Source organism: Oncorhynchus keta, chromosome 5 (assembly GCF_023373465.1).
Source record: "Oncorhynchus keta strain PuntledgeMale-10-30-2019 chromosome 5, Oket_V2, whole genome shotgun sequence".
NCBI classification, from domain to species: Eukaryota; Metazoa; Chordata; class Actinopteri; order Salmoniformes; family Salmonidae; genus Oncorhynchus; species Oncorhynchus keta.
The window spans coordinates 17,184,415-17,207,382 of NC_068425.1; the positions used below are offsets into that span (position 1 = coordinate 17,184,415).

At 42.1% G+C, this 22,968-nt stretch overlaps 4 protein-coding genes across 5 annotated transcripts; 3 read left to right on the forward strand and 1 right to left on the reverse strand.

Moving 5' to 3' along the window:
* Nucleotides 1–16: 16 nt before the first annotated feature.
* On the forward strand, nucleotides 17–4,519 carry LOC118384177 (MICAL-like protein 1). Its single transcript, XM_052518872.1, has 8 exons — nucleotides 17–497; nucleotides 2,052–2,100; nucleotides 2,242–2,383; nucleotides 2,493–2,587; nucleotides 2,751–2,875; nucleotides 2,981–3,528; nucleotides 3,710–3,752; nucleotides 3,857–4,519. Exons 1-6 carry the CDS (start codon nucleotides 355–357, stop codon nucleotides 3,102–3,104), a joined length of 678 nt encoding a protein of 225 aa, XP_052374832.1. The 5' UTR covers nucleotides 17–354; the 3' UTR covers nucleotides 3,105–3,528; nucleotides 3,710–3,752; nucleotides 3,857–4,519.
* On the forward strand, nucleotides 3,507–7,486 carry LOC127906133 (MICAL-like protein 1). Its single transcript, XM_052518312.1, has 11 exons — nucleotides 3,507–3,528; nucleotides 3,710–3,752; nucleotides 3,892–4,132; nucleotides 4,515–4,985; nucleotides 5,290–5,382; nucleotides 5,477–5,603; nucleotides 5,740–5,830; nucleotides 5,953–6,026; nucleotides 6,181–6,295; nucleotides 6,406–6,449; nucleotides 6,612–7,486. The coding sequence occupies exons 1-11, from the start codon at nucleotides 3,507–3,509 to the stop codon at nucleotides 6,695–6,697; spliced, it is 1,407 nt and encodes a 468-aa protein (XP_052374272.1). The 3' UTR covers nucleotides 6,698–7,486.
* A 44-nt stretch (nucleotides 7,487–7,530) lies between these two features.
* LOC118384599 (DNA-directed RNA polymerases I, II, and III subunit RPABC2) lies at nucleotides 7,531–10,229 on the forward strand. Of its 2 annotated transcripts, none has more exons than XM_035771269.2 (5): nucleotides 7,531–7,690; nucleotides 7,948–8,017; nucleotides 8,303–8,430; nucleotides 9,232–9,303; nucleotides 9,422–10,229. In XM_035771269.2, the coding sequence occupies exons 1-5, from the start codon at nucleotides 7,671–7,673 to the stop codon at nucleotides 9,510–9,512; spliced, it is 381 nt and encodes a 126-aa protein (XP_035627162.1). In that variant the 5' UTR covers nucleotides 7,531–7,670; the 3' UTR covers nucleotides 9,513–10,229. The 2 variants fall into 2 exon arrangements, with proteins under 2 accessions (XP_035627162.1, XP_035627161.1); XM_035771268.2 differs by having other exon boundaries at nucleotides 7,535–7,690; nucleotides 8,300–8,430.
* A 1,974-nt stretch (nucleotides 10,230–12,203) lies between these two features.
* On the reverse strand, nucleotides 12,204–22,568 carry LOC118384601 (transcription factor Sox-10-like). Its single transcript, XM_052518871.1, has 4 exons — nucleotides 22,457–22,568; nucleotides 17,563–18,420; nucleotides 15,603–15,868; nucleotides 12,204–15,490 (listed from the first exon to the last, which is right to left on the reverse strand). Exons 2-4 carry the CDS (start codon nucleotides 18,003–18,005, stop codon nucleotides 14,709–14,711), a joined length of 1,491 nt encoding a protein of 496 aa, XP_052374831.1. The 5' UTR covers nucleotides 18,006–18,420; nucleotides 22,457–22,568; the 3' UTR covers nucleotides 12,204–14,708.
* Nucleotides 22,569–22,968: the final 400 nt, after the last annotated feature.

The following is a 22,968-nucleotide window of genomic DNA, read 5'->3' on the forward strand; positions in this document are numbered from 1 at the left end:
TGTAACCCAAAAGTGATTCGAACGAAAAAAATATTTATTGTTGTGTCAACATTTTACAGCAAACCAACCCGCGAAAGTGGACGTTGCTCGCTATTTTCTACTTCAAGGATCTGCTTCGCTGAGATTATAGAATTTTGGGGAACAACACATTGGAAGCAAGTTACAGTGAAGTCACATAGGTTTTCTCAGTAAAAACAATGTTGAACTTAGTTTGACTTGGTCGACAAAATATAACCAACAAGCTAACGTAGCTAGTGGGTGTGCTAAACAGTTTTGAATGTCCAGGATCTGACAGGTTGAGGTTGAAGTGGTTGTTGACTTTCTCAATTTAACATGGGAGAATGAAATTCTATCATGGGGACATTGAACGCTTTACAAGAATGGTGTGGCATAAAATGCGAAAATTACCCCAATGTGGAGATAAGGAACATGTCTTCTTCATTCAGAGATGGATTGGCGTTTTGTGCTATTATCCACAAACACCGACCTGATTTGATGTAAGTATATAAAATAAATTAGAATAGGAATGTGAACTCTCTTGTGAGCTTCCCCATCCTCTCCACTACTGTGTGCCATCACTGGCACCCAGTCTCCCACATAATCCTACCTCTGTAGCTCTGCCCCAGTCAGTATGTTGTATGTGAGTACATTGTTGATAGTAGGCCTATAGGACGGACGCACAGTCGGACTCAGTTCCTGCCTGTCCTTAGGCTGATCCAGAGCGGCTGGCAAACTCTAATCTGTAGCTGTAGCAGGGACCTGAATCCTGTCACAGTGGATTTGTCTGCCCTGATACATGGAACCACAGCATGGTCTAAGCTCCAAGTTAACTCTTCTTAATCTTCCTCTCTATCTTTTCCTCTCCCCCTCCATTCTTTAATGGAAATGTCTCTAATGTTAAACATGTAAAGTGTGGTGTGCCACAGGGCAGCTCTCTTGGCCCTGTACTTTTTTCTATTTTTACTAATGATCTGTCACTGGCATTAAACAAAGCCTGTGTGTCTATGTATGGGGATGATTGAACCCTTCATGCGTCAGCAACCGCAGCTAGTGAAATCACTGGAACCCTGAACAGAGATTTGCAGTCAGTTTTAGAATGGTTGGCCAGTAATAAACTAGTCCGGAACATCTCTAAAACTAAGAGCATTGTATCTGGTACAAATCACTCCATAAATTCTAGACCTTAGCTGAATCTGATAATGAATAATGTGGTTGTTGAGCAAGTTGAAGGAACTGAATTACTTGGAGTTACCTTGGATTGTAAACTGTCATGGTCAAAACATATTGATTCAATGGTTGCGAAGGTGAGGAGAGGTCTGTCCGCAATAAAGAGATGTTCCACATAGCAAGTCCTGCAGGCTCTAGTTTTATCTTATCTTGATTATTGCCCAGTCATATGGTCAGGTTCTGCAAAGAAGGACCTAGAAAAACTGCAGCTGGCCCAGAACAGAGCAGCACATCTTGCTCTAAACTGTAGACTGGCAGTCTCTCTTGGCTAAAAGAAGAGGAGAGACACTTTCTTGTATTCATAAGAAGCATTGTGTTGAAAATGAACAATTGTTTACATAGTTGACTTACACACAGCACTGACACACACACTTACCCCACCAGACATGCCACCAGGGTTCTTTCACAGTCCCCAAATCCATAACAAATTCAAGAATATGTACAGTATTATATAGAGCCACGATTGCATGGAACTCCCTTCCATCACAGATTGTTCACCTGTTTTATAAAACAACAACAGATAAAGCAACGCCTCTCCTCTATTTGACTTAGATATTGTGTATGTATTGTTATGTAGGCTGTGTGTCACTTTATACATTTATGTAGTTCCGTCCTTGAGCTGTTCTTGTCTATTAATGTTCTGTATTGTATAATATTTAATGTTTTGTGTGGACCCCAGGAAGATAGCAGCAGCTAATGGGGATCCTAATAAAATACCCAATCCCCTCTTCATTACATCCCAATGTTGTTGGTCAAATTATTATTAAGGGGTCTGTGATGGCCCATCATTTGTATCACATAGTACTATTCTGATTTTGCTCCAGAGACTTCAACTCCCTCTCCAAAGATAATGTTTATGAAAACAACCATCTGGTGAGTTTTACATAATTATGTTTTACATGCATGCATGCATAACTGTCTCAATGCACGTTTATGTTCATACATTGCACTACATCTGTTTATATTGTCCTAACTGTCTGGCATTTTTCATTATTGATCCCTGTCTCTTACCAGGCATTTGAGGTCACACAGTCAAAGCTGGGCATCCCTGCATTGCTGGATGCTAAGGACATGGTGTCCACAGAGGTGCCAGACCGGCTAAGTGTCATCACTTACCTCTCCCATTACCACCACTGCTTCAACAAGAAGTCTCATGGTGTGTGGCTAAATGGTGTCATAGTCAAATTGGGAAAACAGCACATGGTTGGTTCCACCTGTGTTTGTCAAATGTGTGTGTATTCAAAGTGTTCATTTTTACTAAGCAGCCGGTCCAGCCAGTTTGAAGACGCCATATGTCGCAGAGTGCTCCAGTCACTCCCAGACACAACCTGACTCTCTTGGAGGTTTGCAGCCCGCCAAGGTAATGTAATAAAGTTGTTATGAAGCCATTTTTATTTGAATTTTGTATATTTTTTTTATTAATCTCAACTCAAAGATATTTATCTCAATCTCCTCTTTCATCCCAAATTCTCACATTTCTTCCTCTTTACTGTTGCCATTGGCTGACCTCCCCTGCTCAACAGTCAAGGACAGAGGAGCGATCCAACAGTGTCAGGCCATGCAGCGTTTGTGCCTCCTGCATGAAGCACGTCCACCTGGTGCAGAGACATCTCACTGAGGGGAAACTCTACCACCGCAGCTGCTTCAGGTAACACTACTGCTCAGAAGGCAACGCTAGCTTATCCCTGTCTGCAGACAGTGAAATATAATCTGTGATTTGTGTCCCTCTCATGTCATCCTGTGTTTCTTTCAGATGCAGTGTGTGCAGCAGCACTCTCTTACCAGGGTCTTACAAAGAGGGGAGTGAAGTTGGCTCCTTGGTCTGTACCCACCACTTGACAGCCAGTCAAAATGCCCTCCCCGACTACAGTAAATAAACTGGATCATTAGAGAATCTGCCCAAATTAGATGAGCAGGAGGTGACACTATCTCAAGGTGGATTTACAGACAACCTTGATCTCTCTGATTTTATTAGAAAAACAGACTCAGGTGAGACAGTTATTTCTGGAAGAGGAGAGACAGAGACAGAGGGAGGTGAGAGAAAGACAAGGCATGGCACACTTAAGAAGCCACGGCCACCCTGTCCTCCAAAGCCCACTGTAGAAGAGGGAACGCTTGAAGAAGCAGGGACACGGCCCATTCAGACAACAGAAACTGTCACTGTAACACCAGACAGCGGTTCGGCTTCTGCAAGCCCTGGACGGCCAGTTCCTGCACCCAGGCGGGTGTTAGACTCTACCCCTCCTCGTCCTGCACCCAGAACCCGTCCACCTAAAGCCATGGACAGCCCCCTTGTTTCTGGTGAGTAAGACAAAACCACCCACTCCAGCTTCTCAATTCTGACCTCACTTTACAACTGTATGAAGAGTATGTCATTGTTATCAGAATATTTCAGTACACTCAATTCTGTGTAGACTCTCCATCTTCTCCTCATTTCAAACATATCCACTAAATGTTTCTCTGTCCATCTCCCTCTCTGCAGATTACACAGTTGATAATAAAACGTTACCCAATCCTTCTCGGAGGTAAGTTTGACAAAACACATTATGTATCAGACATAACACATTATGTAACTTTGAGTAGAATTGTCCAATTAATGGCTATTTATTTCTTTAACTTTTGACATCAGGTTTGGCCAACCCAGTGGGCCCTGTAAACCCAAAGAACCACCGTGGCTGGAGCTTGTCCAGCCACGGCCCTGGCCAAAGCTTCCCCCTGCCCGCCCCCTAGTATGCCCAAGCCCCCACGCTCAGGCTCTATACCCTCCCTCAGAGGCAGTTGGTACAGAGCGAGAGAACCCCCTCCCAACCCCTTTGGGGAGTTTGAGAATGAGGAGGCTGATGATGATTACACTGGGGAAGAGAACACAATGAGTGGTGCTGAAGGCCAAGCACAGCCAGACATGGTGTGGTACCACTCAATTAGCTGAAGCAGCCAGCTCACATTTCCAAGCTCATTTAGAGGACACATCCAGAGAAGTTGACAAGTCTAGTATTGCTGGAGCGGATGACGCAGTAAATTTCCCTGAAATTGCTAATGCACCAAATGTAGAAAGTTTAGCTGAAGCAGGATGCTCACTTCCTGTATCTAATTTAACAGAATAACCTTGTTCAATTGATATATCTGAGTCAGCTGATGTTGGTGGGATAGCTAACATGGCTGAAGCAGCTGGCACACTTGATGTATGTATTTTAGCAGATGTTGTAGTTGGAGAATCAACCAACTTGTCCAAAGCAGCTAGTTCACTTGGTTTGTCTAATTTGACTGAAGCTAAAACCACAAGTTAATCTTACTTGGCTGAGGCTGCTAGTTCCCTTGATGTATCTAATCTAGCTGAAGTAGCCAGATCACACGGTGTATCTGGTCTAGCTGGAGCTAGTGGGTTAGGAGGTTTAGTTGGAGCAGTTAGTGCACCTAACATATCTAATTTAACTGAAGAAGCTAGTTCATATGGTGTTTCTGAAGCTTCTGTCGGTTCATTTAGTGTGTCTAATTTAGCTGGAGCTGATAGCATATGCAGAGTAACTGGAGCACCAAGTGCTCTTGGCAAATCAGATGTAGCCCAGAGCCTCTCTTTGCCCAAAAGTGTGTCTGTGCCAGAAATCTCCACTAGTTCAGCCTGTACTCGAAGCCACCCCCCACCAACCTTGTCAACCAATGGAGCAGCAGCCAGTCCCTCCCTGCTCAGACCCCCATCGCTCCCTAGTGTGGTTGAAGTGAGGGACTCTGGCCAGGTGCCCACCCCCTCTCACAGTAAGGTATAATGCTGCTCTTTAGTCTCCACTGATATCTATGTCACAGCTCAACCTGCCCAAAATACAGGACATATAAGCTTGTATTACACAACACATATATGCAAAGATATCAGGTTATGTGAGTTTCAGACTGAAACTATTTTCCAACATGTTAACATAAAAGACAACATGTTTTTCTAAGATTCCTGCATAACAACACCGTCCCTATACTGTAGGTTATAGCCTACTCCAGATAGCTGCTTGGACTGTGTGTGCTTGAATATTACAATTGTGGATTTCACAGAAATGTCTTCAATCTCCAATTTAGCAGGTATGTAAAGGAGATCGTAAAGTCTCCCCCTCTGAGTTCCCCAAATCCAAGCCTGCCCCTGGACATGGCTTCCCCCTCATCAAGAGGAAGGTGAGAGGATATCTCAGTATAATGAAATTAACCCATTATCCAGTGTTTTCTCCCAATCAGAACAGTCCCCTAGTACACATGCATGTCTCCTCAGGTGCAGACAGACAACTATGCCCCAGTGGAGGAGCTTCAGGGGGAGCTGGGGGAGCTGGAGAAACGAATGGACAGGCTGGAGCTGAGAGGGGTGGAGATGGAGAGAAGCTTGAGAGACTGCCAGAATGGTGAGTGTCTGTAGTTGTACATGTCTGTAGTGTGCTTATTATTAACATCCAAGTAATTATTTCAGTTATCATATAAAGTGTTGTTACAGATGAATTGTTATTGAGAAGACTTGTGTTGTCCACTTGTTTGTTTCAGACCAGGAAGAGGAGGACATGTTGGTGGACTGGTTCACTCTAATACATGAGAAACACATGCTTGTGCGCAGAGACGCAGAGCTGGTATACATGTAAGTGCACTGACCTGAAATGATATCAAAGCAAGACAGCGCCTCCATAACACCTTTATTATCTCTGCTTCTTTTATCATTCCCAACATATGGACCTGATGTATTTGTATGTGCACTCCAAGGGCCAAGCAACAGAATTTAGAGGAGAGACAGGCAGACGTGGAATATGAACTGAGATGTCTCCTCAACAAACCAGGTGAGTGGCCAGTCTTCACACGACCCTCCCTCCAGTATCTACTACTCCTCAGCAATTATCAGTCTGCTATTATTAATTATGTGTTATGTGTTGTTATTTGACTAATCTAATTGTTTGTCTCACCTCATCTCCTCCTCAATCATCATCCACCCAGAGTGTGAGTGGAGTAAGGATGACCGTTATAGGGACCAGCAGTTGATGGAGGAGCTTGTCACCATCATTGAACAGAGGAACCACATCATCAACAGCTTGGATCAAGACAGGCAAAGGTGCATGAAACACTCATAGATGAATACCGACGGCCATTGATTCAGACAAATTTCATTAAGCAGATAATTGATGCTCTTGCTCATACCTACCAATGGTTTGTCTTTTTCAGGGAAGAAGAAGAAGATGCTCTGTTTTCCATGATCAAGAAGAAAGGTGAGGGGAAAGTATTTTCCTAGAGTGTTTATTTTGTTGTTGTCTTTCCTGTTTTCCCATGTCTGTTCACACTCTCTTTCATTCCTATTCCCTCAATACTACACCTCAGACTCCTTAATTTCTCAGAATTTGATCATGGTATCATTATTTCTCCCTCTTCAGATTTAAAAAAAAGAGTCTGGGAAAGACCTGAAGATGTTAAGAGCAAAGTTCAAGCCCATGAAGATGCTGAAGATCCTGAGTCATAAAGACTAAGAGCAAAGGCTCTCTAAAGAAGAAGAACTGAGTTGGACTCGGGCTCACCCTGTAAGGAAAGAACAAATAGGTCTATATTTGTTAACAAATACACATTGAGCCACAATGTAATGTCTCATAATTGTACAAATAAATGAATGAAGATTTACGGGTAAGAGATGAAGACTCTTGGACTGTGGATGAGAGTGGTTAAGAATTAAGAGAAGCCTCTGATGCAAAGTATATGGATTTTCTTCCCAAGTGAAAAAAACGATCCCCATTATACCTCCCCATTACACTGCACTTTTTTCACAAGATGTGATTGCTCCTGCATTCCGTAAAGCCGTAGTCAGCCTATGATGAGTTGCAGCATAGAATCATTCACTAATGGGATTTATTTTTGCAGTTCAACTTTGTTAAATTATAAAACATTGTACTTTGTATGAACAGAATGCATTTGTATGATCATAATCTTTTGATAATGTTTTAAATGTCATTTTAATGTGTGTGTTTTTTTAAATGTACCTCCTACACCTGCCTAATGTATATTTCTAGGAAAAAGTATTTGCTACTCCAGATTGTGGCATTGCCTGTACTGTCTGATTTATTGGGCAAGATCTTTGTGAGATTGAGATTCACACTGTATTCAGATCTTTGTTATTTATGTCTCCCAATGTGGGAATTAACCACTTCTTGATGATAGGTATTTTATCATGCTCAAAACGACATTATACTTTCTAAAAACAAATACACGTTTAGTTAGTATAATACATTTGGAAAAATAAACCTAAATATATATTTTACATATCTCGTTCATGTGTTAAGCCGCTCTGCGGAACTATATAATATGGTGCAGTTGATAGTCTACCAATTAAGTCGACGCACTACGCGACCGGAAGTTGGTTAAACGGTTTATGTCTAGATGTTAACAACAGCGTCTTGAAATTCGCTATAAAAACACTCGTTTAAAAAATAAAGTAAGGGAACATGTCCGATAACGAAGGAGAGTAAGTATATAGAATATTGTTATCTACATTTAATTTTTAAAAATGTATTTATAAGTACGATGTATGTCGCATGTCTTTTTAGACTCAAAGTAGGGACCTTTCATGTTCTCTGATTTTATGTTAACGTGGTGACCTCTTAATTTTTCTCCCAGCGAGAACATGAATCATGTTAACCAATCTATCTGGTTAAATTCGCTCACGTTGCCTCAACTCTCCACGTTTTCGTGTATTATTCTTTACTCTTATTACCTCTGCAGTTTTGATGATGGAGACTTTGATGACGCTGAAGAGGATGAGGGATTGGATGACCTGGAAAACGTTGAAGATGTGAGTTTACTACCTATTTGTTCTTCCTAGTTAGCAAGGTATTAACTCTTAAAGTTAATATTAAGTGTCATTGTATCTGGACAGATTTAAAGTGTTTTAGTAATCTCTTGTGATCTGTCATATTCATCTGATGCTTTTTATTTCACTAAAGTCAATCCAATACTGCCTGTCACCTATTCAATGTTCAACAATTTCATAAATTCAAACTCAATTTATAAAAATTCTCCCAACCTCTTCCTCTTTGCGCTCTGTCTGTTTCTTGTTGTCCTGACCTGTTACGAGGAGGACCAAGAGAATGTGAAGATCCTGCCTGCAGGGGAGGGGTCGCAGGCTAACCAGAAGAGGATCACAACCCAATACATGACCAAATATGAAAGGGCCAGGGTGCTGGGGACACGCGCCCTCCAGATAGCGTGAGTACACCTCAGCAGTGTTGCAATACGCTAGGAAAGTGAAACCTCCGCTTCTTTCTAGAAATGTCTTTCTGCCCTTGACTCCCTGTGAATACGGTCTATTAAAAAGAGCCCGTGTCAAGCCTCTTAGCTGAGAGCTAGTAACCATCTATGGGTTTCTCAAATGAACATTTTGGAAGTTAATTAAAATACGATATGGAGATGACCTTTCTCTCTTACATGGCTGTAATGCATATGTATGATTCCACCCATGTCTTGCCTTTACTCAAGACAGTCATTTGTCTAAAGGTGAATATCAATATTGAAACAGAGAAACTAGGACTCAACTAGCTAAAAAAAAAACTACCATTATACACATGACAACTGACTGCATTCTAAATGATAAATAATAATAATATATGCCAATTAGCAGACGCTTAATGATCAAATACGAACATAAAGCTAGCTGTTTTGGTACAGAATTACAACAAAACTTTCCAAAACCAACGTGAATCACAACTTTGAAGGAGCTTGGTGCCTACAGCATGGCTGACAAGATGTACAACAAAGGGAAAAAATGACAGCAGTGGACACGGAAGATAAATCTCCTCCTACGTGGATGCCATGTTCCCAGCATATTACAACAGATGTTTATTTTTGCCACTACTACAGGTACCGCTCACCTTGTGCTCTTGCCATATTCTCTACCTCTTGTGTCAACTGCAGGTTTAGTTGGTGACCGGTAATCTGCTGAGTATGTGGAGGAATGTATAGTCTGTCTCTGTCATGTTGTCACTATTCATAACTTTCTCTGTGATATAGGATGTGTGCCCCAGTCATGGTGGAGCTGGAGGGAGAGACAGACCCTCTGCAAATTGCCATGAAAGAGCTGAAGTAAGCTATGCTTAATCTAGTTTTTTTTTTCTAGCTCATGATGGAAGGAGTCTATACAGTTTGATACTTAGAGTGCCTGTTACTCTTCAGTATATGATTGTGTGTGTGACCGTTACAGGTGCAGGAAGATCCCCATCATCATCCGGCGGTACCTTCCTGATGGCAGTTATGAGGATTGGGGCTGTGATGAGCTCATCATCACAGACTGAGCCAGACCAAACCGGACTGCCAGAGGCAGGGCCAGACCACCTCGCAACCCACTAGGCTGGTGTGAGTGCAAACTTTTGTTCCATAAAGCATTAACACACCTTATTTAACTAGTCAGGGTCTATTTAAGACTATGATTCATTGATTAGTCAAATCTTGTGTGTTACTGCTTGACTGGAACAAATGCCTACATACATACTGGTCCTTTGCTATAACCTCACCTGCACTGGGCCAACCAGCTCTACAGGCAACCTGCAGAGTGAAGTCTTCAATTAAGACTTTTTACATTTTAGGCCTGTGACCCCTCCCACTGTATCTCCATTTATTTTGAAAGCATTGAAGCATGTACACTCTATGAAGTGAAGGTAGGGCTTCTAAAAGCTATGTGCTGTTATTACAGCTGTTATTCATAAGGGAGAATTGTGACTCATGTCTACATTTACATTGTGTCAGGAAAAAAATGTAATTGTGATTATGAATAGTTTTATGACTGGGAAGAGCAGTTGTTGTGAAAGAGCTCTTTGTTTTATTGTTGTGATTAAATTGTTTTGTAAGAAAGTACTTTTTGTATTTTTCTTACCAACACAATTGACTTATTGCATGCAGGTCTCTGACTGTTTTTATAAGGTTTAAAGCAAAAAAAAGTGTTTGGAATTTTTTTCATGCAATGTTAATTGCAAAACATCTAATTAAATATCTGCTACAGATGGTGCAACTCACACATTAATTTGAGTGAATAGCTTGCTGAAACAATTTCAACTATGCTCTGAGCAAAATGTATTTAAATAATCCTCCCAAGAACTGAGATTTCTAAGAGATCTGTGTTGATATCTCAGAAATATGACATATGTTTTTCTTGGAGGCTGGCTGAAGTACTGAGTCACACTGACATGACCCAAACACAATTATAGACTGAATGATTGTGTGTTGTCTTTTACTCTGTACTGTACAAAGCTCTTGCACCTAAATCTTCTGAATTGTACAGATAAAACACCTATCCAACCCAACACCCCAAATCGCATGTTTTCACAACAGTCAGTGTTCTTTCTCCAGTTTGAGTTCCACAGTCAAACAACTCTTTTATATTATCCTGAAAGTTGTACCCATACCTCCCAATGATGGACAGATACTGAAACTGACATGGCTCTCACCCTCTTACTTGTTCTATCTGCACACACTCAAACACACAAGCAATCAGTTCATTGTTTTAGTGGAAATGGTTTGTTACTGAGGTAACGATCCCTACCCAAGTTTGGGAGAGGGACCCTCGCCCATTTAGCAGATTTTGGTGTAAAGGGGCCATGACACCCCAGTTTAGTTTTACTCTAGTCCTTATAGTGGGCTGACATTCTCCTATAGGCCGAAGGAGTAGAAAGAAAGCTGTTGGAAAGAGGATGAGGGATATTCCCAGGTCAAGCAGGAAGAAAATGGATCTTTGCCTTGGTCAACCAGGGCCGTGCAGTTTCTGGCCTGTGACGCTTTTTATAGGAAACCATTTCATTTTAGCCTTGTTCAACCATCCACATTTAATTTCTTAACTATATTTAGCGTGATTTAAGAGGTCCACAATGGGGAATGGCATTGGCGGTATCTTTTTTTTTTTGCTTGTCTTTTTGGGTCTCAGTGAATTTGGAAGACTCCCTGCCTGAGGATGGCACAGCATATGGGACACAAGATCTTCACATGACCATTTCCTCAACCACAGAAAAGGGTGCATCGCTAGGGTAGATCCACTCTGATGGCGTACGTGCATAATGTCTGGCCTGGGCCTACACTTACCTAACACCCTCCGGTGTTCTCTTGTCCCCCCATTCACCTCTGTTTGGAAACTTCTGTCCATTTTTATACCCATTCTATGAAACGACAACATTTGAATATCCTGCAGCCTCCCTCTTTTCCTCCACCATACAAGCATTTTGCCCACATCTCTATCTCTCTCCAGTTTTGGAATGTTTTAATCCCATTACAGTCCCAACCTGAGCAGGCAGGGGAGTTTGGGGATGGGTGGGGGTGCAGAGACTGTGCAGCCAGTATGAGAGTCCCTTTGTATCCCAGCGAGCTACAGGCCAGGCAGTTCTGGGTATGGCTCCCTCATTGCCCCGTTTCCCTCCACTCACTGCTTCCTCTCAATGGCTCTCTTTGTCTTACCAAAGTATCACACAGCCGATTAAATAGAGGGAATTAGAGTCAGGCTTAACCCACAACACACAATCACACACACAAGCATGGACATAGGCATACACACATATAATTTAAACTGCTGAAGTGCGTGTAGTGGGACCGGTCAGAGCAGTGTACCATAGTGGGGTTCAGTGTTGTCTGTATGGTGCTGTGTAGCCTGTGCAAAGAACAGCAATATCCAGCAAAAGGGTTCTGTGCCTAGAGCTCATGGATGAGGGCTGCCATGGTTTTCAATATTCTGTAATCATACTCAGCCTAACTGAATTAGCCATGATCCATTCACTGAAATTGCTTTTGTTAAGTGTATGAAACAATGAGAGTTACTCCAAGCGGTGCATAACTGCTGTTGTTACATCGCCTAACCCTAGCCTAATTCTGCAATGTGAGGAAAATAAGAAAATAATTCACTTTGGCAAGTAGCATTTGTGGTATATTGGAATTCACTGTTTGTTGTCCAATGTCATCTTACCTTTCTCAGGGTAGCCGGTATAAAAACATTAGTGGAGACAGACTTTTACAAAAGCAGAAAGAATACAGTTTTATTTAGTGTGAGAGGAATTCATTAGTCATCATGTCGCTAAGGTCTTGTTTCCGCTAGTATTTACAGGTTGTTTTGTTCTGCTGGCAACACTTACTGAGAAACACTTACTGAGAAAACACCAAAACAACAATAACAGTCAAAAGTTTTCAACACGGTGAAAACCTGTTAACAGCACATAAAAACATAATACCAGCAAATATAAATAATAAGTGTAATGTTCATAAGAACAAGCAATTCCTAAAGCAAAATGTAGGATTTAAAATGAAATGTCATGTGCTTCTTACACTCAAGACATAAATGTACAAAAATGGCCCAAAAGTAGTTCTGGGCCAAAAGGAAGCACTACCATTATTTAAAATAATATAATTGAAATCACATATATTAGAATAAAGTAAACATACAAGGTATTATTTCACATTACAACATGAAGGGGCATCCAACGTTAACTACAGGTACTGTTATTTTGGGGTTGTCTCTTGGTACCTCTCTTTAGAAAATAACCCTTTGGATTGTTGCTATTCTGTTGCAAACAAGGGGTTAGTATTTCATGACATAAAGGCCAGTTTGAGATCTTACCCTCTGTAGACTCGAGAACTCATTCATGCATGCTGTTAATCACTCAATCTCAGGCAACTGTGTTTCTGTGATGGCATTTCAGAAAAGCCATAAACAGGGAGCAAAAATGTTACAACAACTATCTACAAATCAAACATTTTACACTGAATATGGTACACTGAGTGTACAAAACATTAGGAACACCTTCCTAATATTAAGTTGCAGCCCCTTTTGCCCTCAGAACAGCCTCAATTCGCTGGGGCATGGACTACAAGGTGTCGAAAGCATTCATTTGGTTTGAATGTGTGAAGAACTGCAACGCTGCTGGGTTTTTCATGCTCAACAGTTTCAGTTTCCCGTGTGTATCATGAATGGTCCACCATCCAAAGGACATCCATTCCACAGGGATGCTGGCCAATGATGACTCCAATGATTCCCGCAGTTGTGTCAAGTTGGCTGGATGTCCTTTGGATGGTGGACCATTCATGATACACACGGGAAACTGAAACTGTTGAGCATGAAAAACCCAGCAGCGTTGCAGTTCTTCACACATTCAAACCAGGACGCCTGGCACCTAGTACCATACCCCGTTCAAAGGCACTTAAAATTTTTGTCTTGCCCATTCATGTCTCAATTGTCTCAAGGCTTAAAAATCCTTCTTAAACCTGTCTCCTACCCTTCATCTACACTGATTGAAGTGTATTTAACAGGTGACATCAATAAGGGATCATCGCTTTCACCTGGTCAGTCTATGTCATGGAAAGAGCAGGTGTTCCTACTGTTTTGTACACTCAGTGTATAGACACATTTTGAATGTCAAACAATGAAGACAAATGTGAGGGCAGTGGTGCAGACTTTCAGTGTTGTGATGGCAAAACATTGGCAATATAATGACATTAATAGTCAAGATTATAACAATGAAAATAATGTATTATGTCTACTGAAGATACATACTTAATGACCTCAATTTTGGTTAATAGAAGATGATTATATCAAATCATTATGTAATATTGTCTTCTTATTCGCTATTCAGTTTTGAAATGTTCTGTGTTAAAGAGACAATGCTGAATCAACATAATAGTCAGTGCCATGGGAAAAAAATATTGAGGTTGATAAATCAATATAGTGTTGAGGGTATGTCACCAAAGAGCTGTAATCAGGTCAGAAAGAAAATGTGTTGTACTTAATTCAACATCAATGTAGTACTGTAATACAGTGTCATACAGAGAGAAACAACTTAAATAATATTTTTCTCTTTCTTTAAAGTTTTGGTTTCAAAACTTTGGTCATTTTAATTTATAAAACATTTGTAGAAACATGTTTTCTGGACTGTATGCCCTTTGTTATAGATATACAGTATATTCCAATTACAACATAGGCAACTTATACGCGCATTCTGTATGTCATTTAGCAGAGAAATGTATCCAAAGAGACTTACAGTCATGTGAGCATACATTTTACGTATGCGGTTCAGTCGATACAAGAAATTGTAGGAAATATACCTCTAGGCCAATCACAGAATATGTCATTGATTATATATTGGATATTGTGTTACATCATGTAATTAATCTGTTTTAAACATGCCTGAGATGTAGATGGATGGACTAGCACTGGCACTCTGTACTGTTGATATCTTTACATCATAAAACCATTTCAGCGATAAGCCTCTAGATTTGAATACGGATTTGATTTATTCTCTTATCCAACCCTCCGAGTACTCAACATTGAAGTTATACACCACACGTTACCCCATAAAATCATCTGATTTCCATTCCTCCTTGGACCCTACAGGCCTTCCTGCATCTAGGCCAGACCAGAAGGGGATTCCATCGCCCCACTGCCTCCAACCCAGGTCTCCTCCGCTCTGTGGGTCTGCCGTTGGGGCCAAATCTGCACCAGAGCCCTCTGCTCCCGGTCTTTGTCAGGGCCGCGACAGGGTGGTGTAGACCGGCTGCTCCCAGTGCGTGGGGCTGTGTGACTGTGGCATGCTGGATGGGTCAGTGATGGCTGTGTACAGGGGCCTCTGTGTGGGCCCCATGTAGGAGAAGGCAGAGTACAGCCCTGAGGCCTGGCTGGAGTGGGCGTAGTAGGATCCCGAGGCCTGGTGGTCAGCATACTCTGCAAACTGGGCCCTGGAGGCCAGCGAGGGGAAAGCAGAGCTGTAGTGGGGCAGGCTGAGGGGAGTGTAGGTGACATGGGAACCCCCTGAGGATGCTTCAGCAAAGTGACCCCCCGAGCCGGCCTCACTCTTAATCTGGGCCTTGGAGGGGTCGGAGCCCAGAGGTGAGGCATGATGCTGCTGGTGCTGCTTGGATAGCCACGCTGCAGAGTGTCCACTGGCCACGGCCAGGGCAGAGGAGATACCGTAGGCATAGGGAGATGCAGAGGACCCTGCTGCTGCCGCAGACCCAGCACTCTGTCCAATCCCCGGGTGCCCATTGGGGGGCAGGTACTGGTCAAACTCGTTCACATCAAAGGGCTCCATGTTGGCCATCACCTCGTGGCTGATCTCACCGATGTCCACGTTTCCGAAATCAATGTGTGGTTTGCCTGACCCTGATCCAGAGCCACCCTCTGCTCCTACCCCCATTCCCCCACGGGAGCTCCCTGCTCCACCGCCCTCCCGCTTCCCATCGCCCGACTTCCCAGACTGGAGCTCCGTCTTGGGGGTGGTGGGTGGTGTAGGAGGGCTGTGGCTCTGGCCTGTGGGGAGACACAAAGCAGAGTTATTGTCAGCCTGGCTTGTGGTATATTATTTAGAATGGGGATGTGTGACAAACTGCATCGATATGGCTGGTCAGACTCTGTGGCATACCTGCAGTATGTGGGTGGTGTCCATCAGCCAGAGGAGACCCCGCCCCCCTAACGTGGGCAGCCACGTCCAGGTGGAGGCTCTTGTAGTGCGATTGGCTGTGGCTGACTTCACCCTCAGAGTGGCCGTCAGCTTCAGAGCCGGAGCCGGGTTTGCCATTCTTGCGGCGGCGTGGCTGGTACTTGTACTCCGGGTAGTCCTTCTTGTGCTGCTTCCTCAGCCTCTCCGCCTCCTCGATGAAAGGCTTCTTATCACTCTCATTCAAGAGCCTATGAGGGAGAAAATCGTTTTTGAAATAACAATGATAGAACATTTTAATTTCAGTCAGGAGTTCAAGTTCAAACCCCCGAGCTGACAAGGTACAAATCTGTCGTTCTGCCCCTGAACAGGCAGTTAACCCACTGTTCCTAGGCCGTCATTGAAAATAAGAATTTGTTCTTAACTGACTTGCCTAGTTAAATAAAGGTAAAATAAAAAAATTAAAAAACTAGAGGTGTTTTGTGCTGCTGATTTGATGCATGTGTCAAACTCTAATGCATTCAGCCATTCTGTTTGAATGAGGAAATTACAGTAGTCTGAGAACATTTAACAGCATGTATTTTGATAACATTATGACCGTTATGTGTGTGTTAAGATAACAGGGACACAGTGCTGGTTCCTTTGACACCTCCACATCCCAGAGGTCAATAACCCTGGCCAACTCCAATAGAAGAAGAATGACATTTTATTTACCAGGTGGTCTGTGTCAACTAGGACACATCACCTTTTATATTCAATCTACTAAGTATTCTAGTATTTTACTTTTTTTTTAAATGTCTAACTGGTGTAATGGCAACACACTCATACGAAATTATGCTATTCTCCGTGATTAGCATTAAAACATTTTTAGAAAACAACAATTGACAATATTTCTACTGTGGAGATTATTTCAACCGTCAGTTTTGCCTCTGAAACATTCATTTGATTTTCATCTCGTTCTAAATCGGATCCGCCATCTGCATCAGAAAACCTTCCCACACCAGGGGATTTTCGGCTGGACTGTAATGAAATGAAGACACAGGCTAAAGATGCATCCTGTGCACGTAACATAAATCCATATTACTGATGGTGGAGTCAGGGGGACTGGCATGAGAAAACACTGACCTTTGAGACTCCCAGTTCAGCATGTTTCTTGGTCAATTATACAATCAAGCACAGGCTCAAGGTCAAGTCTTTATCTAATTCATGTTGCCTCCTTATAAGGTTAATGAATTAGCCTCTCTGGGCCTTCCAATCAGTCTGACCTAGCAACAGTCCTCCATGTCTGTGTGTTAAAGGCTGACTGAACTAACCATTCAACCCGTTGACCAGTAAAATCTTGGATATCTTTTTACATAGTAGGTTATTTAATATGGCACTTTCAATTACAAATGACAGGGCTGTAAAAGTGTATATCTGACATACTGGTCTATGCTTTAAAATATATACTGGTCTATGCTTTTAAAATATATAGATATAGATGTATAGAGAATATATAGCAGCCATCTCCCTCCACCATGAATTAAGTGGGTTATGAAATTGGGCATATCCAGTCACTATAATGTGAATACAAAAAAAAAACATGTTTTTTGTTTTCTGTAGGCTACATAATCAACATAATTATTATTATTTTTAATTAGGTTGTAGGGCTTTTACAAGCTTTATTCTGAGCTGGTAGAATATTATTTTAACATATCTCAGCTAATTTGATTGAGTAACTCATTGCTGTAAAGAAGGGAACCTGCCTTGAAAAATCTAAGATCTGTGACTTTTTAAGTTGTTTTTATGTTTTATGGGTCCATAATTCAAGTCTGTAGCACGAGGTGTCCTTTGAACTTTTGACCCAGAATGTTGTGACTAAGAACGCATTTGAACTTGTGTAACCCTGGATGTTTATTGTTGTTTACCAAAGCGGACCGACGCTGTAATAAACGCTTTCCCTTACCTCCATAGTTTCCCGAGGGTTTTGCTGAGCTCCGCGTTGTGGAGGTGGGGATACTGGTCTGCCAGTTTTCTCCGTGCGGCCTGTGCCCACACCATGAAGGCGTTCATAGGCCTTTTCACGTGCGGCTTGCTTTTGCTGCTGGAGTTTACACGCACAGGCATTGGCACGAGAGTCCAGTCGTAGCCGTTCAGCACCTGGCTCACTGCCTCGCGGATACCAATAGGAAAGCGATCGTCGTCTTCATCGGACTTGATGGAAATCCCGCCAGCTACATCGGATAGGGCGTCGTCGCCGATCCCTGGCAGCTGGGGCTGCGGACCGGACAGGGGGGAGTCTCCTCCGCCTGCTGCACTGGAGGAGTGACCCGGTGACAAGGAGTGACCGTCGTCCGAGACCCCCGGACTCATTTCTAACTCAGATAAACTCTGCTCCTCTCCCGACATATTTCCTCTCTTCCAAGAAAGCTTCCTCCCTCAGGTGAGTAACAGAACGTGCACAGGGTGTAGTTTCTTGGCCTATGGGTGTTCAACGACTAATCCTAGGCCTATCCCTATGTCTGAACTAATGAAGAAGTTCACCCTTTCTCAGGAATATAAACTCTGCCTGTTTAAAACGAAAGGATTGCTTCTGTCACTCGAGGTCTCCTTTATATAAACTCCCAGTCAGTCTCAACTCTCAGTCTACGTTCTAAAATTCTGTTTGGATTCCTCATCAAAGTTCTTTCCATCCGTGTTGCTGGTATCTTACGCTGAGCGCGTATTGTGGATCCCAGTTTACCTGTTGATTCCCACCTCTTGCTCCAGTAGAACAGTGTCCTCTCCCTTGCAGTCTTTGAAATTGTAGTCCTTTATCTAAATACTACAAAGGACATAAAGTAGAGTATGTATTAGAAAACAATACCCTAGTGAGTGAAATATAGAACATATTATTACACTGGGTGGTTCAAGCCCTGAATGCTGATTGGCTGACAGCCTTGATATATCAGACCATATACCACCACAGTTATGACAAAACATGTATTTGTACTGCTCTAATTACATTGTAACCAGTTTATAATAGCAATAAGGCACCTCTGGGTTTGTGGTACATTGTTTGCTCAGAATACTTTCATTTAATTAGCATATAAAGGATGTAATAAAAATTATTCGGAATTAGGATATAGAAGTGAATCTGAAACCCATACAGTTAGTGCAGACGGTCTGTTATTCTAGCCCAGGTCTCGACTCCTGCTAACAAGCTACTGTTTAAGGTTTGGCACTTATTGCAAGCTCCCCAGAGAGAAAGTGTTGGAATAATATGAGCCCGCACCAGCACAGGGCTTCGATTTATACCTCGGAGCTCTTAGATAAACACGGGCTGGCGCTGGAAATATAAATCGCGTGGGTACGTGTGTATGCGCGTGTGTGAATTGGACACTGTTTGAAAAAAGTATAGGCTATGTGTCTGTATGCGACCTATTGAGGTCAAATGTGTAGTTTTGTCCATAGAATCAACGCCCGCCTGTGTAGGCCAACACGACCTTAACGTTTTGATTAAGCGAACTTGTGAACTGTAATAACAAACTATAGGCTGTGTGTTTTGGAATTGATTTAATCGTTGAATCAGTCATATTGTAGAAGTTAAATTCATAATGCTTGTCTCTCTAGTGCCCAATCGATCCTTTGTAACATTTGGATGCCACTGACATACTGGTGGTGAATTATCAGAGCATTGGCTCTGCCATCTCATCTTGTAGCTCAACCACGTCCTGTTGTGCACCTGGTGGTCACAATTACCCCCCCCAATCCTTTCTGTACGCCGATTTGTTATCCTGTCCACGCACATAGCTGTTGCCCCCATGATAGTGTTACTGTTACATTGGTCAGTAGGGAGAAGAGCATGGGGTGTGGTAATGCTGCTTCCTTTGCCACTGCCCAAATGTGTTTAATTACAGCCGTATTAGGCCTAATGGATCGCATTGCAACGCCGTGATCATAAGGTTTTGACTAATACCAAAATGCAGGTTAGACGTTGAATTTCGTGGCTCTCATCCAGCAATAGCGCGCCTACTAGTATTTTCTTGAATAGTTGGACCATATGTCTGTTACGTTGAAGTTTATTAACAAGTCTCTGGCACGGATGTTAATCTGAATAGGCCTATGTCCATATGGGTAACTGCGCTCGCAACAAACGATCTCCAATTGCGCGTCCGCATAAGAGGCTATGGGCCTACTTTTCATATGACAGGAGGACACTCACACAGGCTACTTAGAATAAAATATTGAAGCTTTATACACTATTTATACAAAAGTATGAGGACAACCCATCAATTTAGTGGATTCGCTATTTTAGCCACACCTGTTGCTGACAGGTGTATACAATCGAGCACAACAGCCATGCAATCTCCATAGACAACTTTCAACGCGGCACCTTCGTCGGATGCCACCTTTCCAACAAGTCAGTTCCTCAAATGTCTGTTCTGCCAGCTCGATCAACTCATTCGTGAAGTAGTAGTAGGCCACACAAGCTCTCAGAACGGGTAAAAATGGTTTGTCCTTCGTTGCAACACTCACAACAGGGTTCTAAACTGCCTCATGAAGCAATGTCAGCACAAGGACTGTTTGTTGGGAGCTTCATGAAATGGGTTTCCATGTCCGAGCAGCCACACACAAGCCTAAGATCACCATGCACAATGCCAAGCATAGACTGGAGTGGTGTAAAAATCGCCGCCATTGGACTCAGTGGAAAGGTGTTCTCTGGAGTGATGAATCACGCTTCACCATTTGGCAGCCCAATGGACTGGGTTTGGAAGATACCCGAATGAATAGTGACAACTGTAAAGTTTGGTGGAGGAGGAATAATGGTCTGGGGATGTTTTTCATGATTCGGGCTCCTTAATTACAGTGAAGGGACATCTTAATGCTACAGCATACAATGACAATCTAGACGATTCTATGCTTCCAACTTTGTGGCAACAGTTTGGGGAAGTCCCTTTCCTGTTTAAGCATGACAATGCCCCTGTGCACAAAGCGAGGTCCATACAGAAATGGTTTGTCGAGATCAGTGTGGAAGAACTTGATTGACCTGCACAGAGCCCTGACCTCAACCCCATCGAACACCTTTGGGATGAATTGGAACTACGACTGCGAGCCAGGCTGAATGGAAGCAAGTCCCCGCAGCAATGTTCAAACATCTAGTGGAAAGCCTTCCCAGAAGAATGGAGGCTGTTATTGCAGCAAAGGGGGGACCAACTCAATATTAATGCCCATGGTTTTGAAATTAGATGTTCGAAGAGCGGGTGTCCTCACACTTTTGGTCATGTAGTGTATGTCTAGGCTAATAACGGGTTTGTAATGGACATATAAGGCGACAATAATTGATGACAACTCCGGTCTTGTTGTGCTCGCCCATTCGAGTTGGTTGCAGCCAGAACAGAGTTCCTATGTGATTCAATATTGACCATTTCTTTCAATTAGCTTTTTTTTTTTTTACAAAGAAAGTATTTTCACCAGGTTGTCCTTCAGATTAGTTCAGAACTATGAACGACACGCGGTTTAAAGCAGGAGTTAAATGCCCATTTTTGCTCGTCCACATTGAAAACTCGTATCTAATGTATTGTCAATATAGGCTCTACTGTATATATATATTATGTAGCCTACAGTATATTGATTGTTCTCAACATTCCTCTTAAATTGGTGTTTATGATGTCTAACTTTCCATCAGTTAGACTTTTTCTATAGCAACCGTCATTAATTTACATGAAAGAAGTGGACTCCAAAGCCCTTCTTATCGCTTGACCTAACAATACATTTCCCTTGATTTACGAAAATATTTTCCCATGATTGATGCTGTAGTCTCTTTCACTTAGTTAGTTGTAACGTGTTCATTTATTATAATAAAATAAAAACCGTTAACATATCCAGAAATGTGGCATAGCCTATCTGAATCTGCGATTTTTTTAAAATTCCAAAACAATTGTCTCTAAACAATTGAATAAAACGTGACAATTCTATGACCTATTTGAGTTTTATCGTGAATTTGGCCTTCTAGTTTGTGTTCTGATGGAGGTCTAGAATATTGTATGCATTGAACAGGTTGTTGGCACTAACCACTGATCAGAGATGACGAGAACACGACCAGCTTTTAACGCATTATGAAATGGATGAATGATCCTGTTGACTAACTTTCTCTCAATGAATGAGTATATCAGTCAACCTGTAAATACTCACGAATAAATAGGCATAATACTTGTCAAATGCCTCATCGTTGAAAATAGTCCCATGCGTCATGAATTTTGGGATAGTCAGTAGATGTAATTAAGGAGTCAAATTTTGCTGTTAATGGGAAAAGTTTCGTTGATTTCAACTTGAACTCGATCGATCTCCTGACGTTATAAAACTATATTTTTCACTGGTCTATAAATAATTGTATATTCGAAAGGACCATTTACGACAAGGCACACCTAAACGGAATACATAACTTTGAAGCTGGTTCATAATTGAAATTGTATGTCAGTAGGCCTATTTGTATTAACCTATATAGTCTGTAACATACACTTGCAAAAAATATATATAATATATTGCTGGGATGCGTATTAAACATGTATTTCTCGTGCCAGTCAGGATAATCATATCCTGCTATAACAGAGCAGGCGATGCCCACTTTACACAGCAGGATTATCCATTTTAAATGTAACAATAATAATATGGTAATAGTTATAATGATAATAGCCTAATAATAATAGTCTAATAATTTAAATAAAACAATGATTTAGAAAAGATGCAGGTGTAATACATCATTTCTAACTGCACAATTTAGACGAACTTTATGGCTTGATTATTTGACAAATTAAAGAAAGAAATAGAGAGAGAGAACAGCAGAGACAGGAAAGTATTTCAAAAGCTAAGCGCCTTACTTCAGTAAAGAAAAATGAGGTCGCCCGCTTAGCACGAGAGTCCGTGTGTTCCAGAGTTTCCAAAGTGACGCTCGCGCTCACTCCCTAGCCCCCTCGCTCGCGCTGCCCTTCTATGAATGCCTGCTCTGTGTCGCGCCGGGGCTTAAAGAGCTCCGTTGTGTGAGGAAAAAGAAAAAAGTGGGGGAAAAAGTCTTAAAGGAGCAGCAAACTTACACGCATGCAACACCGGCAATCAATGTGATTGGTCGATGATTATTTTTGCTCAGTTTCCTGCAGGGTAGGATCTCACTGTCAAAATTAGCATCAATATTATGCCAATTTTACGCCTACCTGAATAATGTGGAGACGCCTCGATTGTTTTGGTTAGATAGGCTACTTATCTATTTCTAGGCTGCAGTGCCATCAGATTCTGTGGAATGAGATGCTGCATTTGGGTTTGGGTATTTCAGACTTCTCAAAAGCAATATCTAGCCTATGGAAAAGCCTTTCTGTTGGGAAAATGTATGTGATAT